General features: G+C 43.9%; 2 protein-coding genes across 3 annotated transcripts; one reads left to right on the top strand and one right to left on the bottom strand.

Annotated features, from left to right (window-relative positions):
- Positions 1-827: 827 nt before the first annotated feature.
- LOC119217248 (growth arrest and DNA damage-inducible protein GADD45 beta-like) lies at positions 828-2,367 on the bottom strand. Its single transcript, XM_037470750.2, has 4 exons — positions 2,143-2,367; positions 1,910-2,011; positions 1,582-1,804; positions 828-1,479 (listed from the first exon to the last, which is right to left on the bottom strand). Exons 1-4 carry the CDS (start codon positions 2,184-2,186, stop codon positions 1,366-1,368), a joined length of 483 nt encoding a protein of 160 aa, XP_037326647.1. The 5' UTR covers positions 2,187-2,367; the 3' UTR covers positions 828-1,365.
- Positions 2,368-6,138: 3,771 nt separating this feature from the next.
- LOC119216133 (survival motor neuron protein-like) lies at positions 6,139-10,822 on the top strand. Of its 2 annotated transcripts, XM_037468587.2 has the most exons (10): positions 6,139-6,324; positions 6,561-6,623; positions 7,164-7,514; positions 7,789-7,980; positions 8,413-8,607; positions 8,753-8,971; positions 9,388-9,519; positions 9,597-9,731; positions 10,019-10,055; positions 10,609-10,822. In XM_037468587.2, exons 1-9 carry the CDS (start codon positions 6,268-6,270, stop codon positions 10,052-10,054), a joined length of 1,380 nt encoding a protein of 459 aa, XP_037324484.2. In that variant the 5' UTR covers positions 6,139-6,267; the 3' UTR covers position 10,055; positions 10,609-10,822. The 2 variants fall into 2 exon arrangements, with proteins under 2 accessions (XP_037324484.2, XP_037324487.2); XM_037468590.2 differs by lacking the exon at positions 6,561-6,623 and having other exon boundaries at positions 6,140-6,324.
- The last annotated feature ends 174 nt before the right edge of the window (positions 10,823-10,996 follow it).

Raw genomic sequence — 10,996 nt, 5'->3', positions numbered from 1 at the left:
TACTTCTTATCTTAAATCTTACTACATTTCTCCGGTAGCTTCAGTTACTCTTCGGATTCAGATTATTGGAACCACGTATAATCAACTAGTCAACAATGCTGCATTACAATTGCTTATATAGTCAATACAATTAGTTCCACCTTTACGAGCCACAATTATAAAAATGCCGGAACGGATGAATGCATCCATAATATTATTGTGTGCATTGCAAGTAACTCATTTTGCTCAAAGTATTTTGTTATTGTTACTTTCACTTCTTGTGCTTACGTTTGCAGGTGCTTTGCAGCTGACATGTTGCACAATCATGTTGGACTACGGATCTAATTTGACAATGAGTCTAAAACTATAAAGATATCCTGAGAGTTTAACTGAGGAAGCCCTAAGGTCACCAGAATCATTGGATGAATAAACAGATTTGAAATATCTGATAAGTTAGCAAATAGAAAGCAATAAAAGACTGAGGTACTCTATTGGGATCTAAAAACACTTTGTATTCCATGAAACATAATCGTTCTCCACTGGATACAATAGAAGAAAACCTTGGTGGTCCAATCTGAACACTACAATGGCCCAATATATTTTCTGCTCTCTGGTAAATGTGGTCAAAGGTGTGAGGACAGTGTTTTCTGTTTTATGAGATGATATGATTTAATTTTCTCTAATTGCCAGAACAATCATTTTCTTTTTAACACATATTTAATATGTAACAAAAGGTCATTTACGATCTCAATAAATGTTGTGACTCAGCTGTAGTCATCACCGTGAAGATGACTCGCACACACACACACACACACACACACCAATAAAAAAAGAGATGATGATTTCTTCTTCAATAATTTATTTGTCATGAATAAACAGTTCATATATTACTCTGTTCCTTTACATACTCAGTGTGGAACTCCATTGCGTCACAAATAACGGCATTAAAAAACACACGTGTGACGTCACGTGTCCGGTGATCAGAACACCTGTAGCTCACGTGGTAGTCCGGAGCAACCCGTGCAGCTCCTCATTCATAGGTTAAGTCACGTGACATCCAGCTGGTGCCACTCGCGTGACATGTCATTAAATAAGCGTCCCGCCCGGCAGATCCAGGACCGCGGGTCCACCCGCAATAGTCCCCCCCCCCCCCCCTCCAGGGACGGCCGGTCCGGCCTCCAGAAGTCGTCCGGTACCGGTACCCCACGTGGTTACGGCCAAATTGATAAACCAATCGGGCCGCAGAAGTCCCCGGTTCGGTTCGGTCCGGTTCGACTCTCCCCTCAAACGCCGTTATACGTCTTCAGCAGAAGGACGGCCGTTTGGACTGTTTGCGCTCGTTCTCACCGCTGCGCAGCGGTCAGATTCGGTTCGGCTCGGCTCGGCTCAGCGGACCTGCATCTCCAGACAGGGAACCCACTGGTTCGTGCAGCGGCTCTCCTCGCAGAAGCTACTGATGTTCTGCAGGGCCGGAGACTGCAGCGGCTGCACCGGAGGGTTCTGCAAAAAGAAGACCGAGGAAGACGGTGTGAGATCTCCGGTATCGAGTCATTACGTCATAGTGCATAGTGCAAATATGTTCCGGAAGGGAGATGGACTTACAGTGACCAGGATGCAGTGCAGGTCCCGGGGCTCGTTCCCGTTGCTGTCCTCGGTGTCCTCTTCCAGCAGCTGGGACAGACGCGTCATGCCGGACACCCGCAGGATGTTGATGTCGTTGTCGCAACAGAAAGCCTGAAGCAGCGTGAAGTGGATCTGCAGCGCGATGTCATCTTCATCCTCCTCGTCGGTGGCGAGGACGCACAGGACAACGCTGTCCGGATCTCTGCAGGAGGAGGAGGAGGAAGAAGAGGAGGAGAGCGGGTTAGTGTCTGCGTCACTACGTCCCTCGCTGTAGTGGATGGTGCAAAGCTGCACAAAGCAAACTTACACATTCATGAGTTTGGCGGACTCGTAGACCCCCACCGTGAGGGAGTCCTGCTTCCGAGCCGCGACCAGCAGCTCCTCCAGAGCCTGAGTCACCGTCTCCATCCTGCAGGGACAGAAAGGTTAGAAACGTGGCCGAAACCGGCAGAGCGAGAACACGACAAAAACGGGGCGGTTCCACTGCGTGCCAGCGCGCAATTGCGCGCCGGTGACAGCCAGGACGCGTCGGGCACTCACCTTTTCTCGGTGCTGTTGGAGCCGATTAACTCTTCCAGAGTCATGTTGCAGTCGGTAAAATAATCCACTAAATCCAGGATAAAAACAAGTGTCCACAGCGCGCAGAGGCTGCAGTTAAAATCCAAGTCCCAAACACAAGCGTTAATCCAGCCCGGCACAGAGATCCTCTGGAGCGCGCTGAGTGTGGATAGTGAGAAACCGTCTGCCTCCGAAGCGCGGAGCCGGGTCTTTTATAATTCCCTGCAGTGGGCGGCCGTCTGTCCCCTCATTGGTCCGCTGCTGACAATAGATCCCCCGTACTATGCGCTCATTGGCTGAGCGCGCAGCACACGCTGGAGATCCCACGTGGGTGGTTTCGGAGAAACCCCCGCTCTCTCCTTCCTCCTCCTCCTCCTCCTCTCGGTTTTCGCACCCTGCAGGTTTGTTTACTGAGTTATTTCAGACCGGCGGAATTTCCACATTGGCCATCTTGCTCCTTCTCTCTGCACCTCCTCTCTGCTCCTTCACATTGCACCCTTCTGCGTACTTCTGTCCTCTGCACCTCCTCCATGGAGCAGGTGACCGGCCTCGTGTTGGACTGTTGTGTGGCTCGCAGCAGGTTGTGCAACATGAGTTCAAAATAAAATGATGGAAAAAGCGCGTCGATGCGCACGAGGGGGGAAGTCTCGAGACCTGCACGCACTCAGGGGCCATTGTTCATCTTTTTTAGACTCGTAACACCATCACCTAATAAAATATCAACTTTATTATTGGTTCCACGCGTGTATTTCGAATGAATGCACTTAATCAGACGCACGCACGCACATTTTCACACGATCTGAACCTCCTGCGGAGCGGAGCCGGGTCTCAGGCGCCCCCCTGCGGCCCCGCAGTGACACTGCAGCAGTGGGACCAGGAGGACATGTCAGGGCACGCTGAGGAACTGGTTCTTATGCCGGGAGAGGGGGGGGGGGGGGGGGTGAGAACGTGATGCTCTCTGGGAAGGTTTCTGTTTCTGGGTTTTACCATTAAGCTTTCATCCAAAGTGACTTACAATAAGTGCATTTGAATAAGAGAACCCCCCCGCACCCCCCCCCCCCCCCATTCAGCCAGTCTGTTTGGTTAAGGAAAGTTTCCATGTTCAACATAAATCGTATTTTATCAACGTGAACAACGTGAAGGCAACATTTAGATTCACTTTAGTTCTGATTTCATGTTTCTTTCATTCTGATCTTCATACTGAGTTTAAACATCTTTGCTGTGTTATTTTTTATTTAATTCGGACATGATCTTGCATAAAGGCTGACTCTTACATCACTTTTTACAAATTTATTCGGATTTCATAAAACAGGAAGTTATTTGTTGAAGGTGAAGTAGAGAATAAAATCCTCGCATGGTTCTCTGCTGCCACCTGTTGGCCTTTCTATGCGGTATTTTAAAGTTTTAAATCGACGTTTAAAAGGTTTGTTTTTATTTCGGTCAGGAGGTTTTTAACCATTGGTTTCATGTCATTCGTTCTTTCTAATTTGATTGATTAAATTCAAAGTCACGACCTACATTTTGTCACCTGATCATCACTTATCACTGATTTTGATCATGTTATCATTTGTTAGCTGCCAATCACAGTGTCAATGATAAGAAGGGCTGATCACATGACCGTGTGCTGCTCTGATGAAAACATTAAGTGATCAATACCTAAATCTCCATCTCTCAGTGATTAACTAGTGAAGTGAAGAAATAATCAACTGATGGAAACTTCCAAACAATTTATCTAGAACCAAAAAATACAGAAAACAAATACTTAATTAGTATTAGTATACTAAATTAAATAAAAATGTTCATCACATTTTAGAGTTTGGTTTTTGTTGAAAACGTTCAGTTCAAACAAGTGAAAAAACAGTAATGGTGTGAAGCTAAAATATTTAGCAATATTTAAACGTATAGTTTAGAGAAAGAAGTAAAACTAAGGTTTTACTTTATAAACAAATTTACTTTGTATTAAAATGAAAGACTCTTCATGATGTAAATGATGTTTTATTGTAGAAAGATTCTCTGGTTACAAAGTGAAGCAGAGTTTCGCTTCTTAAAAGACTAGTACACGTTTTTAAGTGTAAGTTGGAGAATAAAGTTGAGGAATGGTGGTGTGAAGCTTCTCATCCGTCTGCTACGAGGTGTCGATGATCAGCGGGTCGTCACTCACTGATGTTATTAAGGTAACAAAAGGAAGTTTAATGAAGGGACAGAAAGAAGAATGTATTTTACAGGATAAAAGGTAAAAGAAGCCTCTGGTGAGCCGAGTGTGTTTTTCCTTCTTATTTAGCAGATTGGCTCTTTACTCCGAGAGGCTTTTCATTCATACATTAAGATTTAAGTTTAAAAGGGCTCTTAAAGTATTAAAGGGGAAAATAAAAGTCTCTTTCTTTTAAAGCTTAAAATCTACGGAAGGTTAAGATTCATTTTCAGGAGACTTAATTGAAAGTCTTAAGGTGGGTTTAAGGGTGTAAGTTTTAGACCTGGGTGTGAATCCAAGAATCCACAAACAGACTAATTAAACCTTTAATTTCACAATACACACATCTGATGTTTTAGTGTGTGTGTGTGTGTGCTGGCTTGACTCGTCTTCAGTCTGCAGTTTTTCCTCCCGGCTTCATTTCCATCTCACACGTCCTTAAAAAGCCTTGAAAGTCGACCCAATCGGCTGCTGAATGTCAACTTTGCATTTTAAGCAGCTTCCCCCTGATTTTAGTTTCAGTTCGTTCCTGCAGACTTTAAGGCTTTAGGCTGCTTCTTCCTCTCTGGCATCGGTCGTCTTTGTTGTTTCGTATTAAAGGGAATCAGAGGTGATGACGATGATGTCAAAGGTTACACATCAACACGTTGGATTTGTGTACATGTCTTTGTGAAGGAGCAGCCGCGTTAGTGTGGTTTAAGGTGTTTGATCAGAAGATGACTATTTATTTTGGACTCTTTAGGCCCCGAGCACTGGCATACTTTACCTATTGTGATCTTTTTCAATGATATTTCTTGACCCAACATATTTAATTCCTTTTATTCCATCAAATGTTTACACTTTTATTTATTTTCAGTGACATTTGAAGACCCATTATATTTTGATATCATTTTTTGACCTATACAATTTGGCTTTTTTCTCAGCAACAGTTCATTTGATTTTCTTTTACATACTTTTATATTAAATACCTATGGAAGCCCATTTCCGCCACACAAAAAAGAAGGGTTAGAAAGTCGACCTTATGACTTAAGAAAGTCGAAATTGTGACTTAAGATATGCGCATGCGCATGCTCCTTGGTCGATTGACTTTCTAAACCCTATTGGCGACTTTTTGTCAAAAGCGACCAGCGACGAATCCAGCGATCTGGTGGTGTCTGACGTGAAATCACGTGTTGTTCTGCAGTTTCTGTCCTCAGCGAGTCTCACAGAAACCTGGAGGCGACATACGTCACGTCCAGACTGACCACTGTACGTCAGACGTCCCTGTCCCTCCCTGTTGGTTATGAGGAGGGGGGGGGGGGGGACTGAGTGGGTGCAAGTGTCCGTAGAACGTTTACAGATATCCACAGATTCAGACTTCCCGGTTCAACAGCTCATCCGCGAGACGTTGTTAAAACACCAACGACACCTCTCTGTGACCGTGGTGACGTCAACAACCAGCTGCAAGGACCTTGCGCATGCGCATATTATAAGTCATTATTTCGACTTTTAAGTCATAATTTCGATTTTCTAACCCTTTTTTATGGCGGAAATGGGCTTCCATACTTCCATAAAATACATATTAAATGTTTTGGATTTTTATTTCAACAACCTTTATTTTCTTACATGTTGTGACCACCTATATTTTTCTTTTTTTCCATTGATGTTTATTTTCCTAATATATTTGGACTATTTTTCCATTTTTTCCGACCGAATATATTGTTAATATTTTCTATGACATGATTTCTGACATATTTTTCCCATTACATTTTTCGACCTGATATATTTTGACCATTTCGACATAATATTTGTTGACTCATTTTGCATCATTTATTGTGAAAGAGTGTTTCCGGATCTCAATATCCGGTGAACTTGACGCAGGTGTCCATAGTGTCGGGTTTGTCGGTTAAATCTATACCGGATTCTTCCGGTTGTTGATGACAGCCATGACGGAACTGACGGAAAACCCCGTCCTCGGCGCAGCCGTTGAGCCGGTACGGTCTTTATTCATTTATCATAGTCATGTTTTAATTATCGGTTATTAATTATCAATTATCAATAACATAAATATGTTAACTGCTCAACCGGTCGCAGTTAGCTTAACTAGCTAACCAGCCTAGCAAACAACTATCCACTCAACCGGCTGTTTGGCTAACTTTACGGTTAGCATGTTTGCTAGCTAGTTTGAAGCTAACGCTACTTGCTAACGGCTGCCCCTCATGTCCCGCAGGAGGAGTCTTTTACGGGGGCTGTTGTAGACGAAACTTTTGAAAACCCTTTGGAATTTTTGCAGGTGTGTTTTAAAAGTTTATGTTTTATAGTTTTGATGTTAATGAAACAAAATTAGTCTCGTTTGGTGGCAACTGAATGCCAACGTTTCACATGAGAGGTTTACCAAACTATTCAAACTAATACTCTATGAAAAACCAGCTCATCTGATATCAAATTTCATTTGAATAATGAAAAAACTTTAAATTTGCATCCCCAATACCCTAGTTATATATAGAATAAATTAACGTCATTACAAGATACATGGTTTTCCAATTTTTTTTAATTTTTTGTTTGTTTACAATTCAGTTCATTTTGTATGCTGTTAAATTCAGAATGTGTCATTTTGGTAGAAGAAATGACAAAAGGTTCAGGAGCCAAAACAGGGACAGAATTGAAAGCCAGGTCGAAGATTATTTACAGCAAGTTTAAATAATGTTTTAAAACATTGTTCTAACTTTGCAGCAAAAACGTGCCCAATTTGTGATTAGAATCCGGTGGGCCTCGTTTTTCCCCTTTAGTACAACACAGGATGTTGTGGGGTTTTCTAAATTCTGAATTGCAGGATGTTGAACCAAGAGACAAACCGGAGCAGGAGGACAGACAGCAGGCTAAAGAGAGAGACACCGAGGAAGACAGGCAAAAGGACACACACAGAGACGGAGAGGAAGACAGTCAGCAGGCTGAAGAGAGAGACGAAGGCAAAGACGGACAGGAGGACACACTGAGAGACGAGGGGAAAGACGGACAGGAGGACACACAGAGAGACGAGGGGAAAGACGGACAGGAGGACACACAGAGAGACGGAGAGGAAGACGGACAGCAGGCTGAAGAGACCGACGGGCAACCGAATGGAAAGCAGGATGGACAGACGGTTTGTCCACCTGCAGCTGAGTCCTCCGTTAAAGAGTCAAAGGTGAGTGTGTTTTATAAAACAATTTTCATGCGAAAAACTGGACGACAAGGACCATGTTTATGTGATAACTTTGACTTTGCATTTTGTAGAAAATGTCTTTTGTTTTATTCTTTCGTCACAATAGTTTCGGTATTTTTGCTTAATCTCATCTTTTCTTGCCGGTAGTATAAACGCTGCTGTGATAATTACCCGGCCGGACTACTTGACGGCTGGTTTCAGCAGCAGCAGTAGTGGACGCGTGCTGCAGTAAGCGGTCTCTTGTCTGTCCCGTCAGTGGGTGATGGGGGCTCAGTGTCGGGCGGTGTGGTCGGAGGACGGGCGGGTGTACCCGGCGACGGTGCTGTCAGTGGACGGAGATCGCTGCAGCGTCTTCTTCAACGGCTACGGCAACCAGGAGGACGTCGATTTGAGCTCGCTCACAAGTCCAGTGGCTTCGGTGCCGCAACCAGCGCCGCAGAACTCTCCGGTAACGTTTACCAGACGTGCAGAAGGACCATAACTATTGAGTGGAATTTCTTTAATGGCTGCTTTTGAAGTTCCCCAACAATGGAATCTATGTCTCCAACATGTTTGTGTCTACTTGTTATTAATGTAGAAGGAATATGTGCAATCTTGTATATATTGAACTATTGATATTTTTACAACCTCTTCTCTCGGCACGGTGTTCCGCCGCCTGAAGTTTATTCCAGATTTCCCAGAATATTTGTCCCACAATTGTTGATCTCCCAATGAATTAATAGAAGTTTCCTAGTTGAACTGAAGAGGTCAGAATTGAATGTTTTTAACATAATCTGTTTTAAAGCAAACACTTTATTTGGGGCAACGTTTTAAACGACTTCTCTGGATGCTGTTCTCTCAAAGTTCTACAAAGTGATCGCTGGCTCTCTGCGTGTTCCAGGACTGGAAAGCTGGTTCTGTGTGTCGGGCCGTGTTCTCTGAGGACAGTCTGGTTTATCCGGCTGTTGTTCTGTGGGTCAAAGGTCAACGCTGCTGCGTTCGCTACGACGACTACAACAACGAGGAAGAAAAGGACGTCAGCAGCTTGCTGAGACCCGACGAGCTCCACGGATCCGGCAGAGCTCTTGCCGCCAAGGTACCAAAACCTGGACCTCAAACGGCATCCCTTCAGAACTTCATTACGTTCTCATTGACTCTTTTTTTTTTTTGAGTATCTGATACAAAATGAACACATGAAAAACTTGAGATTTAAACTCTGATTTGTTTCATCGGTCCTGCAGGGCAGCAACTGGAAGTCCAGTGTAACCAGTAGCAACTCGGACTGGAAGAAGAGGAGAGATGAGAACCAGGGGGAGAGAGAAGGAGGAGGAGCAGCTGAGAGGAAGAGAGAGGAGAGCCAGAGGGAGAGAGAAGGAGGCGAGAGAAGGAGAGAGGAAAACAAAGCGGAGAGAGAAGGAGAGCGGAGGTCAGCGTGGAGAGATGAGCAGAACTCGTCCTGGGTGAGTCTTATTCAGTGGTGAAGTGGAGGAGCTAAAGGTCGTTCTCATTTAGGGAGCGTTTCATTCGTTCACCATGGCAGACTGCTGGGGTTGTAAATGGGCTTAAAGCAGTTGAAAATCCCTCCAAACATCCATCACCCTTTTTGAATAATTAGTTTCCCCAACCACATTGGGGGGGGGGATGGGGGGGGGAGCTACGCCTGCAGACTTGTCCTTGTCTGTGATTGGTTCGATACTGTAAACCCCGCCCCTTCATTGTGACTGATTCATGACCAGATGAATAAACTGGCTTATTTACAGAGTTTATGACCAGTTCAGAAGATCCTAGTTGTTGGTCCAACTAGCAGAAGAACAGGAATGTTGAACTGGGTTGACCTGTACGTGTCTCAGGTGAGAGCGTTTCTTTGTGTCTGCAGGTGAAAGAGAAACCCAGCAATCAGGGTCACACGGAGGCAGAAGAGAAGAAGAGAGGCAACAAAAAGGAGAAACCAACCAATCACAGCTCCTCCTTCTTCCCTCCGTTTCCTCCTCCTCCCCCGGGCTCAGGGGTAAAACCGACCATTAACAGAACTAGTGTTTATTCCTCCCTCCTATGAACAGGCTCACATGGTTTGTCCCCCTTTAGGAGTCAGTGTCCTTCGTCCCTCCTCCTCCTCCTCCTCCTTACTGGCAGTTTGGTAGCGAAGCAGCAGTCGACTCCTCCTCCTCCAGCATGTTGATGCTGTGGTACATGTGTGGCTTCCACACCGGCAGCTACATGGTGAGTCATGTTTACCGCTGATCCTCCTCAGGTCAATCTAATAAATCATATTATACATGTCATATAATGAAGATAAAACAATATGTCAAGGGAATCCACATCATTCAAACAAATGGTATTAAAATACACTAATAAACTCGCAGCGATGTTGCAGTAGATCATCTAGTGTCCAGGAGGAGTATTGATGTGTTTGAACAACAGCATGACTTTTATTCTCTGGAGAACCTTTTATTTTAACTTGTTTGTTAATCACAAGCTGTGTTCTCTGATGTGTTTCTTTGTCTCAGGCTCAGCAGGGCTTCAAGTCCAACTCCAAGGACTGAGGTAAGAGCTGCACACACACACACGCACACACACGTCCACACTATTTCACCGCAATGAAGTCAGTTTGTTATAAAGGATAAATCCACCTTTTTAATTGAAGTTCTGCCCAGCCAATGAGCCTGTAGGTTGTCATCCGGATGATGTCACAGTGATGTCATCACACCACAAACATGCAGTTGTGTGTCTTGTAACTGTAGTGGTGAGAGGCTTCATCCAGGTGCATTATGGGAAACGTATTATTCAGTGTTTACGGGACTAAAAGTCCACAATCAGTTAATTTATATTTATGTTTGCATTGATTGACGATCAGAGTCCATGATTCTTGTGTTCTGTGACGGCTGACTCACTCCTTCATGACTCATGTAGTCATTTAGGAGGAAAATGAAAGGCTGCTTTGAAGATTTTAATTTTAATTTTAACTGAATAGAAATTCAAATTAAGCCAGACTTAAATCTTAAGAATATTGTCTTTTGAAGAACAAACGCAGGCTTGACTGAGTGATCTTTCATGACGAGGCGTGACTCTTTAATTTGATTGATCTTTTCTGCCTCAGAGCCCGAGAGAATCACGGCCCGAGAGGCAGCCACCAGGAGGCTCTGTTCTCTTCCTCTTTCCTACGTTTTCATGCTGGAATATTTTGATTGATCATTGTACAGAATCTGTTTGTGTTCAGAAGTTTGATTCTGTTGAGTTCAAGTGTTCAAGACTGAGGAATTAAAAGAGCCTATTTGTCATTAAAAAAACTTGTTTTCCTCTTTGTCGTCATCTTTATGCTTTTTAACATTGAAATGTTCAGTTCACACAAATCACATAAGGTAAGTCTAAACTTTAATCCTTATTGGGACCCTTCACCGAGGAGTGGACCATAGTATGAACATGAACATCCTGCTCTCATATTCAATTGTAGGTTCATTAAATAAAATAATTGGTGAATAGTTCTT

The sequence above is a fragment of the Pungitius pungitius genome, chromosome 7 (genome assembly GCF_949316345.1).
Source record: "Pungitius pungitius chromosome 7, fPunPun2.1, whole genome shotgun sequence".
Lineage (NCBI taxonomy): Eukaryota > Metazoa > Chordata > Actinopteri > Perciformes > Gasterosteidae > Pungitius > Pungitius pungitius.
The sequence above is the reverse complement of the archived record's forward strand: the minus strand, read 5'-3'. Positions and strand labels throughout refer to the sequence as shown.